The sequence below is a fragment of the Diaphorina citri genome, unplaced genomic scaffold (genome assembly GCF_000475195.1).
Source record: "Diaphorina citri unplaced genomic scaffold, Diaci psyllid genome assembly version 1.1 scaffold19, whole genome shotgun sequence".
In the NCBI taxonomy this organism is placed as follows: Eukaryota; Metazoa; Arthropoda; class Insecta; order Hemiptera; family Psyllidae; genus Diaphorina; species Diaphorina citri.
The window spans coordinates 203,115-229,246 of NW_007377457.1; the positions used below are offsets into that span (position 1 = coordinate 203,115).

At 39.9% G+C, this 26,132-nt stretch overlaps 2 protein-coding genes across 2 annotated transcripts in view; one reads left to right on the forward strand and one right to left on the reverse strand.

Annotated features, from left to right (window-relative positions):
* Positions 1-26,132, forward strand: part of LOC103508296 — a 34,776-nt gene that overhangs the window by 4,744 nt on the left and 3,900 nt on the right. Inside the window, exons 6-8 of the mRNA XM_026822715.1 lie at positions 681-839; positions 1,325-1,495; positions 25,508-25,640. Coding sequence (XP_026678516.1) covers positions 681-839; positions 1,325-1,495; positions 25,508-25,640 — 463 coding nt within the window. The remainder of the gene's footprint in view (positions 1-680; positions 840-1,324; positions 1,496-25,507; positions 25,641-26,132) is intronic.
* LOC103508140 (inositol monophosphatase 1) lies at positions 20,428-23,761 on the reverse strand. Its single transcript, XM_008472676.3, has 5 exons — positions 23,500-23,761; positions 22,891-23,024; positions 22,228-22,487; positions 21,760-21,877; positions 20,428-20,559 (listed from the first exon to the last, which is right to left on the reverse strand). The coding sequence occupies exons 1-4, from the start codon at positions 23,557-23,559 to the stop codon at positions 21,765-21,767; spliced, it is 567 nt and encodes a 188-aa protein (XP_008470898.1). The 5' UTR covers positions 23,560-23,761; the 3' UTR covers positions 20,428-20,559; positions 21,760-21,764.

The following is a 26,132-nucleotide window of genomic DNA, read 5'->3' on the forward strand; positions in this document are numbered from 1 at the left end:
CGGCCCAGCGCTTACTGGGCAGACTTGCTACCAATGAAGATAACTAGGCTGGCTAAAATATGTACGTATTAAAAATGTGAATAAAATTGCGAAATAAATAAAAAATAAATAAATAAGAAAACCCCTCATTTTCGGTTGTCAGGTTGATCTCATCGTCACCCCGTTCAAGCTGAGCGAGGTTTTCAACTTGGCCGGCAGAGTGCGCAATGTGGTGTTAAGTTACGATGATCAGTGCCGTAGCAAGGGGGAGGCCAAGGATAGAGTTACGTAAACATATCAAGTTACATAAAATCGTATGAAAACAAGAAAGTACGTAAGAACTTAAAAAAAAAAAGAAAATAATAATGTCATGAATTCACGTTTCAGACCACAGAGGATGCCCGCAAGCGCTATGAAGACCTGAGAGTCAAGCGTAATGTCAGGGCTGGACCTATAGACTGGGGACACACGTACGGCCTAACCACCAGCTTCCTCGAGTCTCTACGTATTGAACCGCATGTTCGCTTTGGGCGGAAATCGAACCCGCGACCCAGCGTTTACAAGGCAGACACGCTACCTTCCAGGCTAACTAAGCCGGCTAAATTAGAATTGATAATGTGTTAACAAGGTTTTAATCCAAACCATAAATAATAAGTTATATAAAAACGTAAGACATTAATAATAATTAATTCACGTTTCAGACCACAGAGGATGCCCGCAAGCGCTATGAAGACCTGAGAGTTAAGCGTAATGTCAGGGCTGGACCTATAGACTGGGGACACACGTACGGCCTAACCACCAGCTTCCTCGAGTCTCTACGTATTGAACCGCCCCTGGTGCCCACTGTGTTTGTGGAAAACGTAAGAATATGATCTGTACTTCAATGATTTGTGTCAAATGATCATTGTCAATGCCCATTCCCACTTGTGGGTTTCATCCGAATTTTTTTTTCTCCCGAATATCCTGTAGGCAATGTAATTTGAATGAAAGTGTTCCCACTACACACGACACGCTTTTTTTCCGAACGACAAAATATGTCATTGTAGGCAATGTAATTTAAATGATAGTGTTCCCACTTACGGACGACACGATTTTTATTTCCGACACTAATCGTCCCGAAATTGAAGTGAGGAGGAAGACAAGATAGGAGAAAAACAAACGTTCCGAGAAGAAACAATCCGTTCAGATTAAAATTCGCCCGGGCGGGAATCGAACCCGCGGCCCAGCGCTTACTGGGCAGACTTGCTACCAATCAAGATAACTAGGCTGGCTAAAATATGTACGTATTAAAAATGTGAATAAAATTGCGAAATAAATGAGAAAACCCCTCATTTTCGGTTGTCAGGTTGATCTCATCGTCACCCCGTTCAAACTGAGCGAGGTTTTCAACTTGGCCGGCAGAGTGCGCAATGTGGTGTTAAGTTACGATGATCAGTGCCGTAGCAAGGGGGAGGCCAAGGTGGAGTTCGAACATCCAGTGGAGGCCGTACAGGCTATATCTATGCTCAACGGTCAAGTATGGAATCCAATTAATCCATTGAATCTTAAAAAAAAGAGTGTTTCACCGCCTTTTTTTCGTAGCAATGAAACAACTGCTACATAAGACCCATGTGGTCTGTGTCGTAGCATGCCCATCCCAGTATGTCCCTCATCAGATGAGCGATAAGAGACACAATACTTCCCATTTAGGTGCTGGGTCAACACGAGAACACCAGAAAGTAAACCGTATAATACGGGTGCTTAATAGAATCCAATTGAATCTTCTTCTTCCTAGCCTTTTCCTATTCAAATAGGGTCGGCGTTTCTTGTCAGTTCCTTCTAGGCAGCCCTAATTGAATAAGGAGTTTTTTTTTTTTTAGAGGTTTGATGGAGGGACATTGAGGAGGGAACGTCCCGAAAGCGAAATGAGAAGGAAGACAGGATAGAAGAAAGCCAGCCGTTCCGAGAACGAACCTTATCCCTTCAGGATAAAATCCGCCCTGGGCGGGAATCGAACCCGCGGCCTAGCGCTTACCAGGCAGACGTGCTACCAACCAAGCTAACTAGGCTGGCAAAAAAAGTATTGCAATATTCTGTTCATTTCCAGATGCTTTTGGATCGTAAACTCAAGGTGACAATGTATCACGAACCTCCTCCAGACAAGCTCAAGTTCCCGGATGGCCTCAAAGGTGTTGGCCTGGGTCTAGGTCAGGATGGAGCTCCCCTCAGAGATATACTAATGATAATACTTTCCAACAAGGCTCGCCAGTTTCCAACATTAGCAACGTTTCACATTGACCAACAAGCAAAATGTTTGAAATGAGTAAAAAAAAAACGGTACTCTTCCTATGTTATCAACAACAATGCTTCAAGAGTAAGGAGTAGAAGTCATCTCTTCTTCTGTAATCTACTATGCTCCCGTATTGATATTTCATGTTCACTTTGAAGATTTGTGAATCATTCTTCTTTCTATCAGTATTTACTAAAACAACTACCAGAAGAATTCGTATCAAGTGACTTCAAGATAACAGGAACCCTTTCAGCAAATCTCTGATCTCATTCACAATGAGTAATATACATGGTCATAATCATTTCGTAACAGACCTTCTTCTTCCCAGCCTTTTCCTATTTACATAAATAGGGCCGGCATTTCTTATCAGTCTCTTCCAGGCAGCCCTATTGTGTGTACCTCATGTCCTGATGAATTTTTCTCACCCAGGTCTTGATTTACACAATCTTTCCACCTTTTCTTCGGTCTACCTCGCCCTTTTCTCCCCCTCACTCCCATTCTCTCAACTCTTTTCCCTATGTAGCTCTCATCTCTTCTTTCCCTTTGAAGGTCAGCGCGTATTTTCAATACATTTTGTTTGTTCTTGTAGAGGACGATGATGCCAGATCTCATAGGAGTCATCACTCTCAAGGTCATAGACAGAGTCAAGGTCACAGGGAGTCCCGACAGAGGCACTCTTCCCCTACACCTGCCATCAATGTAAGTCATAGTAATAGCCTTTATTTGTACAGTAAAATATTGACAATAAGCTCTTAAAATAATGCCTAAATAATTATGTACAAAATCAGAAAACTATCAGAGGCACTGCCATCAATATAAGTCATATAAATTTTGTCTAAAACCAATTAAATATAGGTGTATTTTCCTTTCCGGAAACTGAGTAGAATAGAATATACCTTGTTTATCTTGCACGAATGAGACTAAAAAGTCTCTTTACCCCAGCAGTCAAAACAAGGTAATAATTGAAAATCAAACTGTGAGGCCCGGCCCACATGACTTGTCAGAGATGATGATGGTTTTTAAGTTTGGGTGAAAAAACCTGGCCACTAAACTAGAGTTGGAATTTGACAAAGGATTTCATTTGGAATTTGACAAGGGAATACATTTATAATATGACCAACCTGGCCACTAAACTAGAGTTGGAATTTGACAAAGGATTTCATTTGGAATTTGACAAGGGAATACATTTATAATATGACCAAGGATTTCTGTTGGAATTTAACAAGGGATTTCATTTGGAATTTGACAAGGGAATACATTTATAATATGACCAAGGATTTCTGTTGGAATTTAACAAGGGATTTCATTTGGAATTCGACAAAGGATATTAGTTGGAATTTAAGGAGCAATTTCATTCGAAATTTGATGAGGAGTTTCATTTGAAATTTCACAAAGGATTGCAGTTGGGAATCAACAAGGGATTTCAGTTGTGTGTTGATGAGGAATTGAGGGATATTAGTTGGAATTGAAGGAGTAGTTTCAGTCGAAATTTGATGAGGAATTTCAGTTGGTCTTTGGCAAAAAATCTGGTCCTCCATCCCGTGCAGACATGACTTTTATGTTGCATCAGTATTTTTCCCCCCCTCGTGTTCTTAAGGTGTGTCCAAACATAGTCGACGAGCTGAATCTATATTATCCAGGCAGTATGGACGGTTCAATCGACATCGATTGACTTCGGCCGGTCGATTATATGTGGACACACGTCACTTTATTGGAATTTAACACGGGATTTCATTTGGAATTCGACAAAGGATATTAGTTGGAATTTAAGGAGCAATTTCATTCGAAATTTGATGAGTTTCATTTGAAATTTCACAAAGGATTGCAGTTGGGAATCAACAAGGGATTTCAGTTGTGTGTTGATGAGGAATTTCATGAGGGATACTAGTTGGAATTGAAGGAGTAGTTTCGGTCGAAATTTGATGAGGAATTTCAGTTGGTCTTTGACAAAAAAAATCTGGTCCTCCATCCCGTGCAGACATGATTTTTATGTTGCATCAGTATTTTTCCCCCCTCGTGTTCCTAAGGTGTGTACTGTGTACAAACATAGTCGACGAGTTGAATCTATATTATCCAGGCAGTATGGACGGTTCAATCGACATCGATTGACTTCGGCCGGTCGATTATATGTGGACACACGTCACTTTATAGTTACGTCTTCGTGGGGTAAAATCGTATATGGATCTGTCGGATGAACCAACTTCCATGAACGTGAGTCACTTGTCTATTTACGCATTTGAAGGTTTGAAGCCAACGAGGAAGAAAAATAGTGGGATACCCCGGGAAGAATCACCACATAGTCAACACTTCTTACATTGGTGATCTCCCGAACTGGTGTACTTTTCTAAGGATCTTCGTACGTTTGAAGGTCTGCGATGAGAGTCTTGTATGATTCAGCTTTGGTCTGACACTAGAATAGCTAGAGTAGAATATTACAATCCATTTACCCATTTGAAGGTTTGAAGCCAACGAGGAAGAAAAATAGTGGGATACCCCGGGAAGAAACACCACATAGTCAACACTTCTTACATTGGTGATCTCCCGAACTGGTGTACTTTTCTAAGTATCTTCGTACGTTTGAAGGTCTGCGATGAGAGTCTTGTATGATTCAGCTTTGGTCTGACACTAGAATAGCTAGAGTAGAATATTACAAGTACCCAAGTTCTATAGGATGGTCAGTGTTTAGCATTATTGTACTACATGGTATTGCTTGTCGTTCATACAGTAGAATTCAGTACTCTTTTTGGTTAAGTATCTTCGTACGTTGAAGGTCTGCGATGAGAGCTTTGTATGATTTAGCTTTGGTCTGACACTAGAATAGCTAGAGTAGAATATTACAAGTACCTAAGTTCTATAGGATGGTCAGTGTTTAGCATTATTGTACTACATGGTATTGCTTGTCGTTCATACAGTAGAATTCAGTACTCTTTTTGGAGGTGCAACAATTCGAAACATGGTTAGCTTCTTATGTAGCTCGACGGATAATGCAGATGGTTTCGACTTTTAGGTATTGTGTCTCGGAATTCGCAATACCTATTTAGAAGGTTTTCTTCATCTCAAGGAAGGACCTGTTCGCCTGTCTGCCTGTCACTAGTCTCTCTGCCAGAGTGCATGGACATATTCAACATCCTATTCTGTGTGTAGTTTTGAATCATCTTGAGGATGAATTGCTGGCAGTATTCTTCATTTCACAATGTCGGGATGGACCCTCCTGTTTCAAAGGTTTTCTTCATCTTAAGGAAGGACCTGTTCGCCTGTCTGCTTGTCACTAGTCTCTCTGCCAGAGTGCATGGACATATTCAACATCTTATTCTGTGTGTAGTTTTGAATCATCTTGAGGATGAATTGCTGGCAGTATTCTTCATTTCACAATGTCGGGATGGACCCTCCTGTTTCTGTTTTGTTTCAGAATGCTTTGAAAGAGTTGGAGTATCAAGGTGCATTGAAGGAACTCGAGGACAAAGTGCTACAGATGGCGTGTAGTCGAGAAGGTTGTGCCGTGTTGGAACAGAAGATAGCAAGCGGCAGTGAGAATGAACTGAAAGTTATCTTCAGACAAGTGATCAGTAGTCTGATGACAGTAGTGACAGATATGCATGGCTCCCTGGTGGTGATTAAACTGATAGAGGCAGGGTCCAGCATGCAGCGCCACGCCCTCATCAATGTCCTCAAGTCGAAGGGACCCGGCTTCAAAGGTCTCTCTCATCACAAGTACGCATACAAAGTGGTAGTCACAATCACGCCCTCATCAATGTCCTCAAGTCGAAGGGACCCGGGTTCAAAGGTCTCTCTCATCACAAGTACGCATACAAAGTGGTAGTCACAAGTCCGCGACGTGCCAAGACTGTTGTCTGAGAAGGTCCGGAACTCTAGCAACACATGTTTGATGTGTAGCGTGTAAGAGTTCATCCATTCATATTTAACAGTGGTTATGTGGTGGTTATTTACAATACTAGGCTAGGAGGGAAAAAAGCTAGCCCAAGAGTCAGCCCTGTTCATAACCAGCTCCTCAATATGTCAAGGCCGTGCGAAAATATGGAAGACCCTATGATGTTGGCTAGCCTTGCAGAGATCACTGTTATTCAGTCTATCGTAAAGCTGTAAAAGGTGTGTCCAAACATAGTCGATTGACGAGGTAAATCTATATGTTATCGAGGCAGTGTGGACGGGTCAGTCGACGTCGATCGATGGCCGGTCGACTATGTGAGGACTGGGGACACACCTTTTAAGATCTCCCTGATAGGGCCACCCTGTGGACTCTAGATAGAAGAGAAAAGCACAACATACATTTATCCTTATTAGTTATTCATTATCATTATCGTTTGACTGCCCAGTACCCGCCCTAATGTGGGTGTGCAGTGCACGTCAGCAAACCTACCCTCCCCCCCTCGGAACTTTATTGGCAAAATTTATTTCACTTTCAATTTATCACGATCTCTTTTTAGTGTCGCATGTTTTACGGTCGACACTCAACGGCATTTGAGTGATAGAAGTGTTGTGTTCCCTAGTGCTGTGTCCCCCTTAACTAAAGTATAGGTACCTAACTACCTACCTATTTTTACTTTCCTTATCCTATTAAAATTTTAAAACCTTGCGTTCGTGGGACCCGTACGAAGGTAAAACTGGTCACAAAAAATAACGTCCTCCCTAAAAAATGGGAAGTGAACAAAAAACTGTCTTTTTTTATGCAAGTAATAACTTTTATACTGATAAGAGTGATTTGGACTGACAAGCTTGAAGCTTTCGTTTTTTTTTTTTTTTAGGTTGGTAAACTCGTTAAATTTTTTCGTCAGTTTGGTTGGTGAACCTGTTTGATATTCAAAGCGCGGGACGGCGGGAACCGTTTGAATTTTTCTTGAATTTAAAAATCATACCACTGGTAGATGGAGTTTTGAGTTAATTTTTGTTAAGTTTTAACTGTGAATCTACTCATATTAGGAGTGTATTGAGTGTTTCATTCGCTCCATTCTGTTTATGGGAGTCTGCCTGGTAGCTTGAAAATGAATACCTGGCAAGAGCTGCTAACGGAGCTCTCTGAAACTGGAAACTTGGCTGGTGATATTGACCGAGTGAAAAGTTTGAAGGAACAGGATAAAGTTGCCTACTGCTTGTCTAACAAACATCTCAGGTGAGGAAATCCTTTAGGGAAGAGAGAAGGGAACAACATGCGGGCATTGGTCTTCTACCTTTGACATTAGAGCATCAAGTTTCAAGTACATACTTTAAAATAAACTAGATTCTGGAAACCCCTAGCAAGCTGTCTTTTGGACAGTGTCCAAATTATATGATTATCCACATAATGTTAACCATTTGATCATAACACAAGTGTCCAACTTAACCCTGTTTTTTTTTTTTTTTTTTTTTTTAGTTGGAATTAAGTAATTTGGATATCTAGTAGGTAAAATTGTAAATAGCCTACTGTCCAACCCAGTTGTTTGAACAGTGATAATGAATAATGTAGATATCAGTCCCCAAGCCCTGATAAATAAGTTATTTCTTACACCTACTTAACTACACCGTAACATTTTGTTTACAGAGGCATTCTGGTTGATTGGATAAGGGATACAATTGGGATGACATCAAGTGCCAAGTCTGCTTGTAAGTCCATCACCTATAGGCAGCTTGGCAATGATAAGTTCAAAACAGGAGATGATTGTGGAGCATTTGAGTTGTACTCCAAAAGTATCTTGTTTGCACCACCAAATAGTCCTGAAATGGCTCTGGCGTATGCCAACAGATCTGCCACAGAATTTCATTTGGAACATTATAAAGTAATCATTTTTAAATTGTTTTATTTTACCTTCTTAGGTTAGAGAGTGTATCTTCTTGTAGTACTGTGTCCCAATAAACATTGGCAATCATGATTTCCACTTGGTCTTTGTCCTTTGTGGCTCTTAAGTCTCTGGCATTTATTAATGGGGCATTGAGTATAAAATGGAGCATGAATACATCCTCAAAAAGCTTGGAGACACACATCCAGTTTTATTGTCTTTTTTTTTCACTTGCCTAAATATGGAGTGTCTATTACCTACCTACAGAATTCTTTGTTTAAAATAACCCATCTGCTGAAAAGTCCAAAATTATAGTTACGTCTTCGTGGGGTAAAATCGTATATGGATCTGTCGGATGTACCAACTTCCATGAACGTGAGTCACTTGTCCATTTACCCTCTTTATTGGTTATAATTCAGTGTACACAAATATGTACAAGGAATTACAAACAAAGGGCGAAATTATTGTCTGGGGGCAATCTCTACCATTCAACCCTGCAGGTTATGAAATCTTTTTGTACATTGCCTTTTCGTCTGGCTTGGGGACGGTAAACAGAGAGTAGACTAGCGTCTAGCTGTTTGACTATAAACAGGGAGGAGAACAGCTAGCCCTAACCAACCTAGCTAGCTGACAATTTTTTCAAAGAGTTCTCTCTGCTTTAAAAGAGCAAGCCCAAATCTTCAAGATCGTAATTCCTTCGGGCTCTAGCTAGCTGACAATTTTTTCAAAGAGTTCTCTCTGCTTTAAAAGAGCAAGCCCAAATCTTCAAGATCGTAATTCCTTCGGGCTTGATTGTTATGTGTTTCGTTTTTCAGACGGCTACGCTTCTCACGCTGTACCTTGAACAGTTCACGGATTATATGAGCTCTGGTTCCCCTCCCCATCTTGATCCTTCTCTTCCTCTTCTTCTCGACATAGGACATCGCATGCTTCGTCATATAGGTAAGTTATGATTTTACATTTCAAATACATAAATATATATATTTGTAAATCTGTCCAAGGACAGGTATCAGTACAACTTTCTCCACTTTTCTCTATCTTGTGCATCCTCTCTTAACTCTGTTGTAAATCTGTCCAAGGACAGGTATCAGTACAACTTGCTCCACTTTTCTCTATCTTGTGCATCCTCTCTTAACTCTGCATATGATTTGCCCTTCAGGATATCCGATAACATACCAAATTTTCTTCAATGTCCTCCAATCACTCCATTCAGTCAGTTTGAAGTCGGAAAGCAGGATGTTTCAAACACCGATATTATACGCTACAGAGAAAGTAGCCGTTTTAGTACAAGTACCTGGCAGAGGTTAATCTAATAATTAGATTATTGTGCGCACGCTGCTCGCTGGTTTGCTGTTGGGCGATAGGGCTGAAACACCTGCATGGTGCTATAACAAGTGACTCTTTTTAGGACTCCACAAGTGTCTTGGGAATTAGTACCTCTCGAAACATGGGCTTTAGGTGTACAAATATTGTCAATATATGAGAGAAGATTGTTTGCCAGCGTCTGGCCTAGCTGGAGGACTATAAACAGGGAAAACATACGGAAACCCCTAACCAGCCTAGCTAACTAGAAGAGGCTCACATGGCTTTAATAGAACAAGCTCAAGCCCTCACGATGGTAGATCGCTCATGTATGTACATATGTAATGTAGTTCTAGACGAGGCAGCTGAACTTGACTAGAAACCATCACACCCCCTGGATTTGGCTAAGTTGTCAAAACAACAACGTTCATGTTACAGGAAGAGCGTGTTTGACCACTAAACATCATTTCTCCCGTCTAATCTACAAATGAAGAGACAATTTTCATTGATAAGCTGATTTGTTTTCCTTGGAGGTTGCCATGACGACGCAATGATGACCTCTATCAGAAACAGGGTGGAACAGCTATTAAGTGCTAGAAACCATCACACTCCCTGGATTTGGCTAAGTTGTCAAAACAACAACGTTCATGTTACAGGAAGAGCGTGTTTGACCACTAAACATCATTCCTCCCGTCTAATCTACAAATGAAGAGACAATTTTCATTGATAACTTGATAAGCTGATTTGTTTTCCTTGGAGGTTGCCATGACGACGCAATGATGACCTCTATCAGAAACAGGGTGGAACAGCTATTAAGTGCTCCGTTGGGGGGAGGGCCTCTCAGGATGGCCAATTTCGAGTGGGGCCGTGGTCTTGAAGAGTTCTTGAAACCGGGATTTTGAAGACCGTCAAATTGAGGAGCGGATACTGTAAGTCAAATTCTTTCAACATGGATCCTCGGGAGTGACCGTCGTGTCAGGGATTAAACGCGCACATGGATAGGGGTTTTACGCTTTTACGTCGCTTTATAGGTAACTTCTTTCTTTTTTAGCAACGCTCAACGAGAGTTTTACCCTCCATTCGGTGACAATCTACTCGCCTCCTTACATACTCACCCAGCTTGTGTGTGGCTGGGATGTCAGCAACACATGATTGATGTCCAGGAGGTCACCCATTTATAAGGAACAGGTGCATGCAACGTGCCAAGCCTGCTGTCTGAGAAGGTCCACAACGTGCCAAGGCTGCTGTCTGAGAAGGTCCGCGACGTGCCAAGGCTGTTGTCTGAGAAGGTCCGCGACATGCCAAGGCTTCTGTCTGAGAAGATCCGCGACGTGCCAAGGGTTCCGTCTGAGAAGGTCCGCGACGTGCCAACGCTGCTGTCTGAGAAGGTCCGCGACGTGCCAAGGGTTCTGTCTGAGAAGGTCCGCGACGTACCAAGGCTGCTGTCTGAGAAGGTCCGCGACGTGCCAAGGGTTCTGTCTGAGAAGGTCCGCGACGTACCAAGGCTGCTGTCTGAGAAGGTCCGCGACGTGCCAAGACTGTTGTCTGAGAAGGTCCGGAACTCTAGCAACACATGTTTGATGTGTAGCGTGTAAGAGTTCATCCATTCATATTTAACAGTGGTTATGTGGTGGTTATTTACAATACTAGGCTAGGAGGGAAAAAAGCTAGCCCAAGAGTCAGCCCTGTTCATAACCAGCTCCTCAATATGTCAAGGCCGTGCGAAAATATGGAAGACCCTATGATGTTGGCTAGCCTTGCAGAGATCACTGTTATTCAGTCTATCGTAAAGGTGTAAAAGGTGTGTCGAAACATAGTCGATTGACGAGGTAAATCTATATGTTATCGAGGCAGTGTGGACGGGTCAGTCGACGTCGATCGATGGCCGGTCGACTATGTGAGGACTGGGGACACACCTTTTAAGATCTCCCTGATAGGGCCACCCTGTGGACTCTAGATAGAAGAGAAAAGCACAACATACATTTATCCTTATTAGTTATTCATTATCATTATCGTTTGACTGCCCAGTACCCGCCCTAATGTGGGTGTGCAGTGCACGTCAGCAAACCTACCCTCCCCCCCTCGGAACTTTATTGGCAAAATTTATTTCACTTTCAATTTATCACGATCTCTTTTTAGTGTCGCATGTTTTACGGTCGACACTCAACGGCATTTGAGTGATAGAAGTGTTGTGTTCCCTAGTGCTGTGTCCCCCTTAACTAAAGTATAGGTACCTAACTACCTACCTATTTTTACTTTCCTTATCCTATTAAAATTTTAAAACCTTGCGTTCGTGGGACCCGTACGAAGGTAAAACTGGTCACAAAAAATAACGTCCTCCCTAAAAAATGGGAAGTGAACAAAAAACTGTCTTTTTTTATGCAAGTAATAACTTTTATACTGATAAGAGTGATTTGGACTGACAAGCTTGAAAGCTTTCGTTTTTTTTTTTTTTTAGGTTGGTAAACTCGTTAAATTTTTTCGTCAGTTTGGTTGGTGAACCTGTTTGATATTCAAAGCGCGGGACGGCGGGAACCGTTTGAATTTTTCTTGAATTTAAAAATCATACCACTGGTAGATGGAGTTTTGAGTTAATTTTTGTTAAGTTTGAACTGTGAATCTACTCATATTAGGAGTGTATTGAGTGTTTCATTCGCTCCATTCTGTTTATGGGAGTCTGCCTGGTAGCTTGAAAATGAATACCTGGCAAGAGCTGCTAACGGAGCTCTCTGAAACTGGAAACTTGGCTGGTGATATTGACCGAGTGAAAAGTTTGAAGGAACAGGATAAAGTTGCCTACTGCTTGTCTAACAAACATCTCAGGTGAGGAAATCCTTTAGGGAAGAGAGAAGGGAACAACATGCGGGCATTGGTCTTCTACCTTTGACATTAGAGCATCAAGTTTCAAGTACATACTTTAAAATAAACTAGATTCTGGAAACCCCTAGCAAGCTGTCTTTTGGACAGTGTCCAAATTATATGATTATCCACATAATGTTAACCATTTGATCATAACACAAGTGTCCAACTTAACCCTGTTTTTTTTTTTTTTTTTTTTTTTTTTTTTTGGATTTAAAAAATGAGATAGCATAATCCGCGAATGAAATTTAAACCGAGTTTATTTAAACGAACATTGGAGTCTCGGCCATTTGCCACAAAACAACACCATTAACACCACCTCCAATCGTTTCCTATGTTTAGGACAGCTAATCTGTAATGGCCACGCTATTACCAAGCTGGGAGTGACGGAATCCACACCGGATAGAACTAATGGGGAAGAAGGTGAGGTGGTGTCACATAATCAGGTCCGGATTGCCACCGCCATATTTCCGTCAGCCTCCATGATGAACCATTCCTGTGATCCTAATATTATCAACAGGTATATTCTTCTTCTTTTTCTTCCCCTTTTCCCGTGTACAGACGGGGTCGGCGTTTTTCGTCAGCCTCTCAATCAGCCCTATTTAGGGTGATTACTTTGGGCTGACGTTTGGTTTTGGCTACAAATTTTACGAGTGGATGCCCTTCGCACTCAACTTTTGTTATTTCTTTAGCAAGGGAAACTTAGGTATATTATTCAGGGAAGGGAAATTTAGGTATATTATTAGTTCTTATTTATAAGACTAAAGAGTCCCTTTAACCCAGCATTAAGCCCCGTTTCCACTTATCATTCGGAAAAAAATCCCAGCATTAAGCCCCGTTTCCACTTATCATTCCGAAAAAAATCGTGTCGTGTTGTGTAGTGGGAACACTCTCATTTAAATTACATTGCCTACGGGACATTCGGGAAAAGAAATCGGAAGAAACTCACAAGTGGGAACGAATCTTTACGCAATATTATGAATTATTCCGGAATATATTTTTGTTGGTTTTCAGTTTTTCCGATCAGTACTTGATAGTGAGAGCAGCCAAAGATATTCCTAGCGGGACAGAAGTTCTCAACTGTTATGGTAAGTTTAAAATAATGTGTTTTTGTTTTCAAATACTCGGAAGTTGACTATTAGGTCATTTTCCCTCGTGCATCCCAACTGTATTCTTCTATGTTTAATTTCTTTAATAAATGAGGGCACAATTTTGCCAAATAACAACTTTCATTTTTACTTTCTATTACCATTATGTACATGAAACCTACCTACACAGTGTAGGTGATGAGAAAGTATTGCTATCGGACCAAATAACGGTACTCTTCCTATGTTATCAACAACAATGCTTCAAGAGTAAGGAGTAGAAGTCATCTCTTCTTCTGTAATCTACTATGCTCCCATTGCTCCCGTATTGATATTTCATGTTCACTTTGAAGATTTGAACAGAATCATTCTTCTTTCTATCAGTATTACTAAAACAACTACCAGAAGAATTCGTATCAAGTGACTTCAAGATAACAGGAACCCTTTCAGCAAATCTCTGATCTCATTCACAATCAGGAAAGCGACTACTGTGTACTGTCCCTATCCAGCTACAAGTTAGGTATTCATCCTGCCATGTGATCCCAACTCAAGGTTAATCAAAGGAGGCATCTTCGGAATACACACCTTTTTGTATCCTGGTCATCCTACTTGGATAGGGATCAAAAGTACACGAATCCCTGGGAAATGTGTAAATTTTAAGAAAGAAGACATCCAATTTGTGCTAATGTGGAAGTTTATGCAACACTGTGTACTGTCCCTATCCAGCTACAAGTTAGGTATTCATCCTGCCATGTGATCCCAACTCAAGGTTAATCAAAGGAGGCATCTTCGGAATACACACCTTTTTGAATCCTGTTCAAGTGTTCATCCTATTCGGAAAGGGATCAAAAGTACACGAATCCCTGGGAAATGTGTAAATTTTAAGAAAGAAGACATCCAATTTGTGCTAATGTGGAAGTTTATGCAACAGTTTGCGCTATGGTAATTATGAATTTTATCAATATTTTGATTTTGTAATTTTTATATTAAAATGTTCCATGTATTTACACAGTTTAAACAATAATAAATTTGTTTTAATTTCTTTTTTGTCGCATAAATCATCTTGTTCTCTTTATTCATTTACAATTTAATAAGTAGAGTATGGACTTAAGGGAATGTAATTTTTCCCAAGGATATTTTTATTTATTTGCCCTCTAAGCGAATTTTATCAATATTTTGATTTTGTAATTTTTATATTAAAATGTTCCATGTATTTACACAGTTTAAACAACAATAAATTTGCTTTAATTTCTTTTTTGTCGCATAAATCATCTTGTTCTTTTTATTCATTTACAATTTAATAAGTAGAGTATGGACTTAAGGGAATGTAATTTTTCCCAAGGATATTTTTATTTATTTGCCCTCTAAGCACCAAAGATATATGGGTGGGAATGGGAAATTATCTATTTGTTGTGATTCCTACTATTCTTATTTTCACATCCTTACTTGTACTAATTACAGTACCGTACAGTCAGCTCTGAATCAAGGTTGTATTTTCGACCGCACCATTAGCTTTTAAGAAACTAGTGTGTAAGTTTATTTCTAAGCAGGAAGTCCAACTTAGACAAACCTATCAAATGTAAGAAGAACAGCTGCCGTAGAAGAAAACAGACCAATGGGTGGATCGAACTTCTAATCAAGATGTCCTCCAATCACTCCATTCAGTCAGTTTGAAGTCGGAAAGCAGGATGTTTCAAACACCAGTCAAAACCAGCGTCAGTGAACATCACGAAATTTTAAGCTTCAATAATGGACTTCGTTCTTCACTCAACTGCTACGGCCTTATCACACTTCCAAATGTTACTAACGAAAAGGTTATTGAAGGCTCCACTTCTTGCAGCACTGTCCATGGCTCGATTGATTCGAATTAAGGAGCGCGGTAGCGCTCCGCCCCGCCATGTCAAGAAAGTTTGACCGCGCTACTAGAGATATTATACGCTACAGAGAAAGTAGCCGTTTTAGTACAAGTACCTGGTAGAGGTTAATCTAATAATTAGATTATTGTGCGTACGCTGCTCGCTGGTTTGCTGTTGGGCGATAGGGCTGAAACATCTGCATGGTGCTATAACAAGTGACTCTTTTTAGGACTCCGCAAGTGTCTTGGGAATTAGTACCTCTCGAAACATGGGCTTTAGGTGTACAAATATTGTCAATATATGAGAGAAGATTGTTTTGTTAATGACACCACTTGTTTGTACTTGATTAAATTATCTACTCAGTTGTCCTAACGAGGCTGGGTGAACCCTGAACTCCAAGCACAGAGCAGAAAAAACTTGGACCCTGTCAAGAATTGAACCCGGGACTTCCGGCATACAAGCCTAGTGTGATGCCCGCTCGGTCATGAAAGCTATTCTAACATTAAATCATTCTCATTTCTCTCTCCTCACAGTGGCTCTCAAACAAGATGTCCAGGAAACTCTCAGCTCCTCACTCAAGCTGTGTCGACTCCAGGACACTTCCCATTTGGACTTTAAGGAAGATGTTCTCACCATTGAGAAATCCGAGGAGAATAGTGTGGAAGCGATGAGCATGCAAGTGTCGTCGACCTCTTCTAGTGCTTCCTCTTCTGTCGCCAGTCTTCCTTCTCTTGCTTGTGGTAAGAATAACGTCCAACGAAGAATATCGTACATTCTTGAAGGTTAGCACACCTTTGTGACTTTTGGTCCCTACACCTAATCCTCTAGGTGGGCTTTTTGTGTGTAGTGCTAAGCTGTGACCAAGAATATGAAATTGAATTCTGCTTGAAGTGGAAGGGATGAAAAAGCCGAAAACCCTTGCAACTCTTATTTCGTGTTAATGTAAGTTGGGCAGCGCTTCAAACTCTTGATGTTCGGGGTCCTCTTTTATTTTTTATTTTCATTTTTTTTTTTTTTTTTTTTTTTTTTTTACTTCTGTACACGCAGGATGTACTGGCCAAGTGTTATGCTATGCTGGGTAAGCCTTTTCTTTCGAATAAGGCACTTTAACATGTTAATAAATGTCGTTCGCGCCGTAGGTAAGCCTTAGTAGCAGTATCGAGCGTGCCGGGAGGCGCGCGAACGTCAAGAGTTCGAAGCGCCAACCGGCCTATAATAATACGAAACAGTTTCATGGTTTTTCGGCATTTTCAGCTCAACTTTTCTCCAATTATTATTTAACAACAAAACTGACACGTCCACATACAGAAATCGCAGCTTACTTTTGACCAAAATCCTGATTTGTACCGACATTCTACGGGTTTCCAGTCGACATCGATCGACGGTCGATTAAAACCCTTAATACAACCTCGACAGCATCGACTCACCTCGTCAATGGACGGCCGTCGCCTTTGTGTGGACGGACACAGCTTCAGACTGTAGTATCGTTCCGAAATCAATAGAGAAGAAGGACAGGATAGGAGAAAGCCAGGCGTTCCGAGAACGAACATTATCTATTTTTAGGATAAAATCCATCCCGAAATTTCCTATGATTGGTCAAGTACGAAAAAGAAATGGTGAGAAGAAATGGAAGAGGAAGGAGAAATTATGGGATATAGAATCGTTTTTTTTTTTTTTTTTTTTTTTTTTTTTAAAAAAAAAAATCTTTTTAACGAAAAAATGAGCTGGTCCCTTGGATTCTCGTTTATCCAGGTTCGACTGTATTTTGTTTATCTGTGTTTAATAATAGGTATGTTACCTATCACCTATCGTCCCTCGTGCATCCCAATTGTATTCTTCTATGTTTAATTTCTTTAATAAATGAAGGCACAATTTTGCCAAATAACAGCTTTCATTTTTACTTTCTATTACCATTATGTACATGAAACCTACCTACACAGTGTAGGTGATGAGAAAGTATTGCTATCGGACCAAATACGGGTTCCATTATGAAAAGCACCACAACCTTTGCGGGCTGTGTAGAGCCAGTCCATGATTGGACAGTAAATAACTCCCATCTGAGGAACCTTATCTACCACATAGCCAATGGAAATGCAGAAGTTTGGATAGCCATGAACAAAGTTCATTGTGCCATCAATGGGATCAATAATCCAAGTAGGATTGCTTGTCAGTTCACATTTAATGCCATCAGCTGTGGATTCTTCTCCAATAAATCTAAAAAAAGAAAAATAAATAAATAAATAAAAGCAATAATTTATTGATGTTCTTTTTTACTTTCCTTATCCCATAGGAAGAAAGTAATGTGATCAGGTCAAATTTTCGATGGTCAGTTTTTAGTGCCAAAGCACGTTTTGAGGTCCCTAGAGCCTAAATCCAAAGTTTCAGCCATTGGTCCGTAGCAATAATTTATTGATGTTCTTTTTTACTTTCCTTATCCCATAGGAAGAAAGTAATGTGATCAGGTCAAATTTTCGAGTTGTACTAAGTACCTGGGTACCTAACAATGTAACATACGCACGAGTACCTACTCACTAAAATTAGAATAAATACTGTGATGTGTAGTGAGGTCTTGTAAGTTAACCACCCTTCCTGAATTTCCTCATTTCTAGAAACTGTCTATTTATTTTTAACCCACTTATTTCTTATTGATCTGGGTGTACACCAGGGTTGAACACAATATTGTTAATACTTCACCATCCACAACTAACTTTTTAAGTAGATCAGCTGATCAATACGTCCATATACTGCAGGCAACATCTATATAAATTTGTATACATATTTACGGTTTTATATCAGGTTAAACTAAATAGGTTATGCTGGTAATGGGACTTGGGACTAGAAACATACTTAGTATACCTACATAGGTAGTTAAAGTACCTAACGGTGCGTTTCCATGGCATTTGTCTATTTTCATTTAAACAAATGGAAAAATATCATGCCGATCGGCAAATGCCGAGTGAGTGGAAACGCACCATAATATCACAAAAATGAAAAAAAAAAAAAAAAAAAAAAAAAAACTAAAAAAAACTTCGAAAAAAACTTTCAATTTTAATTGAAACACGAATTTCCCTAATGACTTTTCCAGGTCGCGTATAAACCCTGCTGTGTAAGGTCACCCAAACTATATAAAGCCATAAAGAAGCTTAGTACCTATCCTAGAGCACAGCAGAATTAAATGAAAGCCAGTCGTTCCAAGAACGAACCTTATCTGTTTAGGATATTGTTCGCCCCGCGGGGAATCGAACCCGTGACCGTGACCTAGCACTTATAAGGCAAACGCTCTACTTTATAAGGAATGGTAAAACTAGACTGTCGATTTTTTATTTTTTTAGGTGCTTTAATTTTGAGTTAACACATATTGTTCGCGATGTATTAATATTCTTGTAGTACAATTTTTTCTTTGATCTGATTCCAGGGGGACCATTTGATTTGATGAGTGGCAGATTGCTGTGTGCTTCTACGTCAGAGTTGGCTCAAGAATTAGCCAAGAACGTGAAGCAATACTACCCAATCCGTGATGATGCTTAAACAAGATAGAAATCCTTGGTATGTACCTACCTATAAATATAGGTAATAACCTGCAAGTTATTGATTTTCCATTTGTATGTAGACGTTTAGCGAAATTCGTGTTTCAATTAACATTGAAAGTTTTGTTCGAAGTTTATTTTAGATATTTTTTTTTTTTTTTTTTTTTTTTTTTTTTTTTTTTTTTTTTTTTACGACTGGCTTTCATTTAATTCTGCTGTGCTCTAGGATAGGTACTAAGCTTCTTTATGGCTTTATATAGTTTGGGTGACCTTACACAGCAGGGTTTATACGCGACCTGGAAAAGTCATGGAATCTGAAAATCGGCCAAAAAGTCATGGAAAATTGTGAAAATTTAAAGAAAACCTGAATATTATCCCATCAGAATAAAATCCACCCCGGGTGGGAATCAAACCCACGGCCTAGCGCTTACAAGGCAGACGCACTACCAACTAAGCTAACTAGGCTGGCTATATATTATTTAGGGAGCGAGCATAAATTACTTAACAATAAAAATGAGGGGGGACTGAAATTGAACCAAGGAAAAAGTTTTAAATTGAAGTGAAAAACTACTAGATTGTCATTTATTTTACTTACTATGTCAACTGATCTCTATGATTGGTAACATCTTCCTGCAATATTTTACATTGGTCTTCATCTGCAAATTCTTTTGCATATTTTTCTAGTTTATCAATCAAATTTCTGAGCAATGATAGCTTTTCCCTTCCAACTTTATTCAATTCTAGAAGCTCTTCCATAGGTCCTTTGCATTCATAGATGTCCTGAAACAGTGAAAAAAGATATTATAAGATTAAATGTTCATTTCAGTCTAGGAAGACACCAACCTGTTAATTTGGGGAAAATAGAAAAATCAGAAATGGGTTGTGTGAATCACAAAGTGGCTTGAGAACTCTGACAGCTGCTTTTTTTTTAACTTTTCATACATCTGATAGGTAAGTGCCGATCATAACTCATACTAGAGTAAACAAGCAATGCTTGAGTCTTGTGAAGAAGTCAACAAACAATGAGAAAGTTATTTTGTATGTCCTCCTGTTTCTTTCATCATAATTCATAACTCTTGAATGGTTTGTCTGGATTTGGTGAAAAATGTGGATCGATCTCCGTCCTTTTAAATGTTTATTTTATGATTGTCTACATGTCTCAGTATTATTTATTTTTGTGTACCTACCAAATAATTTAAAGAAAACCTGGAAAAGTCATAGAATTTGTCACCCGGTCAAAAATTAAAAATATTCAAATTAAATATCAAGTTTTTCCGAAAAACGACCTGCGGCGCATTCCCCCTCATATTCCTTGACATTCTGCATATTGCATGTTTTATTTAAATGAAGGGGTAGGGTAATCTTACTCATTTTTAGGTACCTCCACCCCTTATTTTCTGGAAAAAGTCATGGAAATTTTCTGGAAAAGTAATGGAAATTAATTCCAGGAAAAGTGTATAAACCCTGAACAGGGAATAGATCACCCTAGTCTGGCTGGGGGACTAACAGGGAGCACACCAACCTCAAATATCCCTTGCTAAAAAAATCAGCAATGAGTGCGAAGGGCATCCACTCATAAAATTTTGTAGCCAAAACCAAATGTCAGCCCAAAAGCGATCATTCTAGGGCTGATGAAAAACGCAGACCCCGTCTGAACACAGGAAAAGGCGAAAAAGAAGATTTAGTGGGCAGGATTCTCCAAAAGGAACTTTTCCATCCAACCATATTGTACTCTGCTCTACTCTGTTTTTATCCTTACCAGCGGGATCAATCACCACACCTCCAGCTTCTGTGACTAGAACAGCTCCTGCTGCCATATCCCAAGCATGAACATTGAACTCCATGTATGCATCAGCACCTCCTGATGCTACCAGAGCCATGGCAATCACACAGGAGCCGGCAGTTCGAATGCTGGAAACGAAAGAATCAGTTTCGGATTCCTAAAAGTCAAGTGAAGGGAAGACCTACTTCTTTATTTTAGCACTAGCAGGTTACCCGTGCTTCGCCAGGGTTTAGAATATTTTAGTAAAAGGAAAATTCTCCGTCAGAAGGAATCCTCACCAGAAAGAATGCTACCGTTGCACTACGCGCTCCCTATTGTCTTCGCACTTCCATAGAATATGGTCGCGCCACGCGCTCCCCATCGGCTTCTCACTTTGAGAGAATACGGTCGCGCTACGCGCTCCCCATTAGCTTCATACTTTGAAACAATACGGTCGCGCTACGCGCTCCCTATTGGCTTCGCACTTTGATAGAATATGGTCGCGCTGCGCGCTCCCTGTTGGCTTTGCACTTCGAGAGGATAAGGTCGCGCTCCGCGCTCCCTATTAGCTTCTCACTTTGAAAGAATACGGTCGCGCTACACGCTCCCTATTGGCTTCGCACTTCGAGAGAATAAGGTCGCGCTCCCCATTAGCTTTACAATTGAAACAATACGGTCGCGCTACGCGCTCCTCATTGGCTTCTCACTTTGAAAGAATACGGTCGCGAATATTTTTCTTTCGATCAAAGGGAATACGAATGTTCAACGGAGAAAACTACAAACATAAAAAAAAACTAAAGATTCTCCTCGTGTTGAGTCCTCGCGTCTCTACTACCTGTGTATTTCTTATGGGACATTTCGGCCTTCAGAAAAGCTAAAGATTCTCCTCGTGTTGAGTCCTCGCGTCTCTACTACCTGTGTATTTCTTATGGGACATTTCGGCCTTCAGAAAAGGCCCATATCTCGGGAACGGATGTTGCAAATTTTCTGTACAGTATAAATATGTTTTTACGAATATTTCAAACATTAGTTACACATATGGCCTTGTCACTTAGAGTGGCAATAAATAAATAAATAATAATAATAATAATAATAAACCTTAGTCAGTCAGCCACCCTAGTTAGCTTTGAAGTTAGCGCGCCTGCCTTGGAAGCGCTAGCTCACGAGTTCGATTCCCGGCCCGGGCAAAATTTATACCATACAGTTTGTCCTTATAATGACTAGCTTTCTACAATATTGTCCTCTTCGATTTTGGGATGATGATGATAAGACCTCCGCTGTTACAGTTCCCTCTATCAAAAAACTCTTAAAATTAAAATTGAAAATTAGAACTAATTGCTTATACCTACTTAACTTACGCATGTACTACTGGCACAAGAATGTTCAAGTTCTCAAAGAACACCTGCATTTTCTTGGGGTCCGAGCTTCTGACAGAAGTTTCAAGATTAATCAGAGCCTGGGTGAGGTCTGGAAAAAAAAAGTCTTTCATCACCATTTTTAATTTTGGTTTGCCATTTTTCTTTTGGGTTATACTTTGAAAATGAACTTTAGATAAAGCAATCTTTTTTTCTTCCTTTTTTCCACCACCTATTTTATTTCATAGCAATGAAATGTCTGCTACATTAGGCTCAGGATGGTCATTGCCATAGCATGCCCATCACATATAGCACTAAATCTCCATTGGCATTTTATCAATATTCCTAATTTGATAATTTGGCCACAATAGTAGAAGGAGCTTTCTGCTGGGCTTAAAAGAAGTACCTAAATAATAATAATAATAATATAATAGTAATTTAAAAAAAAAAATCAACTATTACCAGTGGTCTGTGATACATGAATACGGGTTCCATTATGAAAAGCACCACAACCTTTGCGGGCTGTGTAGAGCCAGTCCATGATTGGACAGTAAATAACTCCCATCTGAGGAACCTTATCTACCACATAGCCAATGGAAATGCAGAAGTTTGGATAGCCATGAACAAAGTTCATTGTGCCATCAATGGGATCAATAATCCAAGTAGGATTGCTTGTCAGTTCACATTTAATGCCATCAGCTGTGGATTCTTCTCCAATAAATCTAAAAAAAGAAAAATAAATAAAAGCAATAATTTATTGATGTTCTTTTTTACTTTCCTTATCCCATAGGAAGAAAGTAATGTGATCAGGTCAAATTTTCGATGGTCAGTTTTTAGTGCCAAAGCACGTTTTGAGGTCCCTAGAGCCTAAATCCAAAGTTTCAGCCATTGGTCCGTGTGTCTGTTAATTTAACTAAAGGATCAAATGGAAGATGAAATAATAAAAATTAAATCTACACAGGAAACATTTTCTTCCTTTGTCTCTTTTCAAGCAGGTATTTTAGCCTGATGTTTCAACAAAAAGTACAACAAGGAAATACTGTCATCTGCCTTGGAGTCCTTGGCCAGCAATTTTGTACAATCTTCATTGTTTCAACGGTTTGACTAATGACTTGTTATACTTACTTATGATCAGGATATTTCTCTGATATTCCTGCAATCAACCTCTTTTCAACTTCTTTGTCTGTCTCAGTCACCAGATCTACAGCATTCAATTTTTCTTCAACTTTCTTTTTTTGTTTGTTCCTCTCTCTTACCAACTGTAACCAAAAATCAGTGGAATACTTCAAGTGGACATCAATCTCCAAAGGGTCAATAGTTTTGCTGTAAAAGCTTCAGTTGATTGTTGATGGAACCATACACCAGGTGACAGTTTCAAGCCTTGATCACTTAGCTCATCTTGAAGCAGTCAACAATTTTTTAGCCAGCCTAGTTAACTTGGTTGGTAGTACTTCTGCCTTGTAAGTGCTAGGCCATGGGGTTTGATTACCACCCAGGGTGCATTTTATACTCAAAGGAAAATGCGTTGTGTAATCATACCTATTGACATATCACAACACAGTGGATATAAGGTACCTAATGTTTGTTCTTGGAACAGCTGGTTTTCTTTTATCCTGCCTTCCTTCTCTCTTTGATTTGTGGGGACCTAAGAGTGATACTCTTTCTGAATGAGTTCTACAGTTTACAGAACCCATCACTTGGGAAAATCAATTACTTAACTGATGTAAAACTTACCTCTCCACATTCTTTAGCTAAGTTTACCACAAAATCTTCCATCTCCTGTGTTGGCAGCATGATTTGTTTGGTGATTAAGGCTCAACGGTTTTATTTAAAAGGTATAATTGATTTTATCAGTGAAAGTGAAAATGAAAATTAATCCGATTAGGTATGATTATGAAACAAATTTGTGATTATGATAATCTGATAATGGAACATGGAACGGTACAAAATTTCCCAATTCCCACTCACTCCACGTCACTCACCCCACTGACCCACTCCCAGAATGCAGTGTTGCCAAACTCCCAATTTCTCCCTGAATGGAGGGATTTTTTACATCATGTAAAAATTCCCTCCCGGTAAGTATGGACTTTTGAGTTTTGACTTTTTTGATTCAAGATTCGATTTCAAGCTTTCAACTTTCAACTTTTAGGTTTAGGTCTTCCACTTTTTCCTTTTTTACCGACCGGAACTACCGTTTTGCGGAGGATTGAACAAATCTGCTGGACGCTGGACTTTGCGTTGACATCAAGTAGGGATTGAAGAATCCTGTCAGTAGTGAACATTTGAATAACCCACAATCTTCATGTATGCACCTCCAATACATGATCCTTATGGGTCAGATGGGTAAGTAAGTTATGTTAACATTGTCAATTTCGACTCTTCCTTCTTTGAAAAATCGAAATGTCATCGCGGAAAATTCATCTAAGAACCCAACGGAAACGTCATCACCACGAGAGAACCTCCGAACCGAATATTTCCCCCTCCCTGGACGGTGGTTATGGCTGGGTGATAGTAGTGTCGAGCTTCATCTGTAACATAGTTATGTTAACATTGTCAATTTCGACTCTTCCTTCTTTTTAGGCTAAAAAACAGAGTGGAGAGCATAGCATATAGATCATCCATGTAAAAAGTTGCGAAAAATCCAAATCCGAGGTCAAAACTCCGAAAAAATAACTGTTTAAGGTCGAAAATTCAATTTTTATTTTCCGTTCTAATGAAAAGAGTTCAAATATGTGTGACGTCAGACTTTACGCAGTTGTTTTTTTCCTCCGTTAGGTAACGCCACTATGCAAGCGCGCTAGCGGAGGAGCAGAAAGAACTGCGCAGAAACGTATGCGCACAAACACATCAATGCATTGCCTGCGAGGGAGCTTTGCTCGGGACATTTGATGTGGCGTCATCGCCTACAAAAAAAAAAGAATGTTTCACCGCCTTTTTTTTCGTAGCAATGAAACAACTGCTACATTAGACCCATGTGGTCTGTGTCGTAGCATGCCCATCCCAGTATGTCCCTCAACAGATGGGCGATAAGGGACACAATACTTCCCATTTAGGTGCTGGGTCAACACGAGAACACCAGAAAGTAACCCGTATAATACGGGTGCTTAATAGAATCCAATTGAATCTTCTTCTTCCTAGCCTTTTCCTATTCAAATAGGGTCGGCGTTTCTTGTCAGCGTCATCGCCTATGGGAGCGTATGCCGTGACGTCAAAGTTCATGATTTACCGGTATTTTTAAATCGATTTATCTCGGGATCTAGAAGTCGTAGAAGAAAAAGAAAAATTCCGTTGGTCCTCATTTTTCCTGCTCTATGACTTTGAAACATCACCCAAGCGCGACTGATATTCTAGCAGATAAATTAATTTATTACATTATAGCATCAAAATTTCTGATGAATTTCCATTATTGGGCAACCCTTAATCCTCAATGCTTGATACTTCCCTGCGCTGGATTACCAAGGATATTCTCTAATGATAATACAGCCCCATTTTTTTTAAGGAGTTTTTTTTAGAGGTTTGATGGAGGGAAATTGAGGAGGGAACGTCCCGAAAGCGAAAAGAGAAGGAAGACAGGATAGAAGAAAGCCAGCCGTTCCGAGAACGAACCTTATCCCTTCAGGACAAAATCCGCCCCGGGCGGGAATCGAACCCGCGGTCTAGCGCTTACCAGGCAGACGTGCTACCAACCAAGCTAACTAGGCCGGCAAAAAAAAAAGTATTGCAATATTCTGTTCATTTCCAGATGCTTTTGGATCGTAAACTCAAGGTGACAATGTATCACGAGCCTCCTCCAGACAAGCTCAAGTTCCCGGATGGCCTCAAAGGTGTTGGCCTGGGTCTAGGTCAGGATGGAGCTCCCCTCAGAGATATACCGCGTAAGTAATATACATGGTCATAATCATTTCGTAACAGACCTTCTTCTTCCCAGCCTTTTCCTATTTAAATAGGGCCGGCATTTCTTATCAGTCTCTTCCAGGCAGCCCTATTGTGTACCTCATGTCCTGATTAATTTTTCTCACCCAGGTCTTGATTCACACAGTCTTTCCCCTTTTCTTCGGTCTACCTCGCCCTTTTCTCCCCCTCACTCCCATTCTCTCAACTCTTTTCCCTATGTAGCTCTCATCTCTTCTTTCCACAAGACCGTACTACTGCAGTCTCCTCTCCTGGATCTTCCTCGACACTTCCGTTGTAAGAGATGAGTTGAAGGAAAAAAAATGTCACTTTACAACTAACTGTAATTTTATATGATTCCAACCACTGGCTTACCTTCAATTTGTTTTACTTTTTATTATTTTTAAGTATACATATATCATAAGTATACACTATACATATTCAATAATAATAATAATAATAATAATAATAATAAT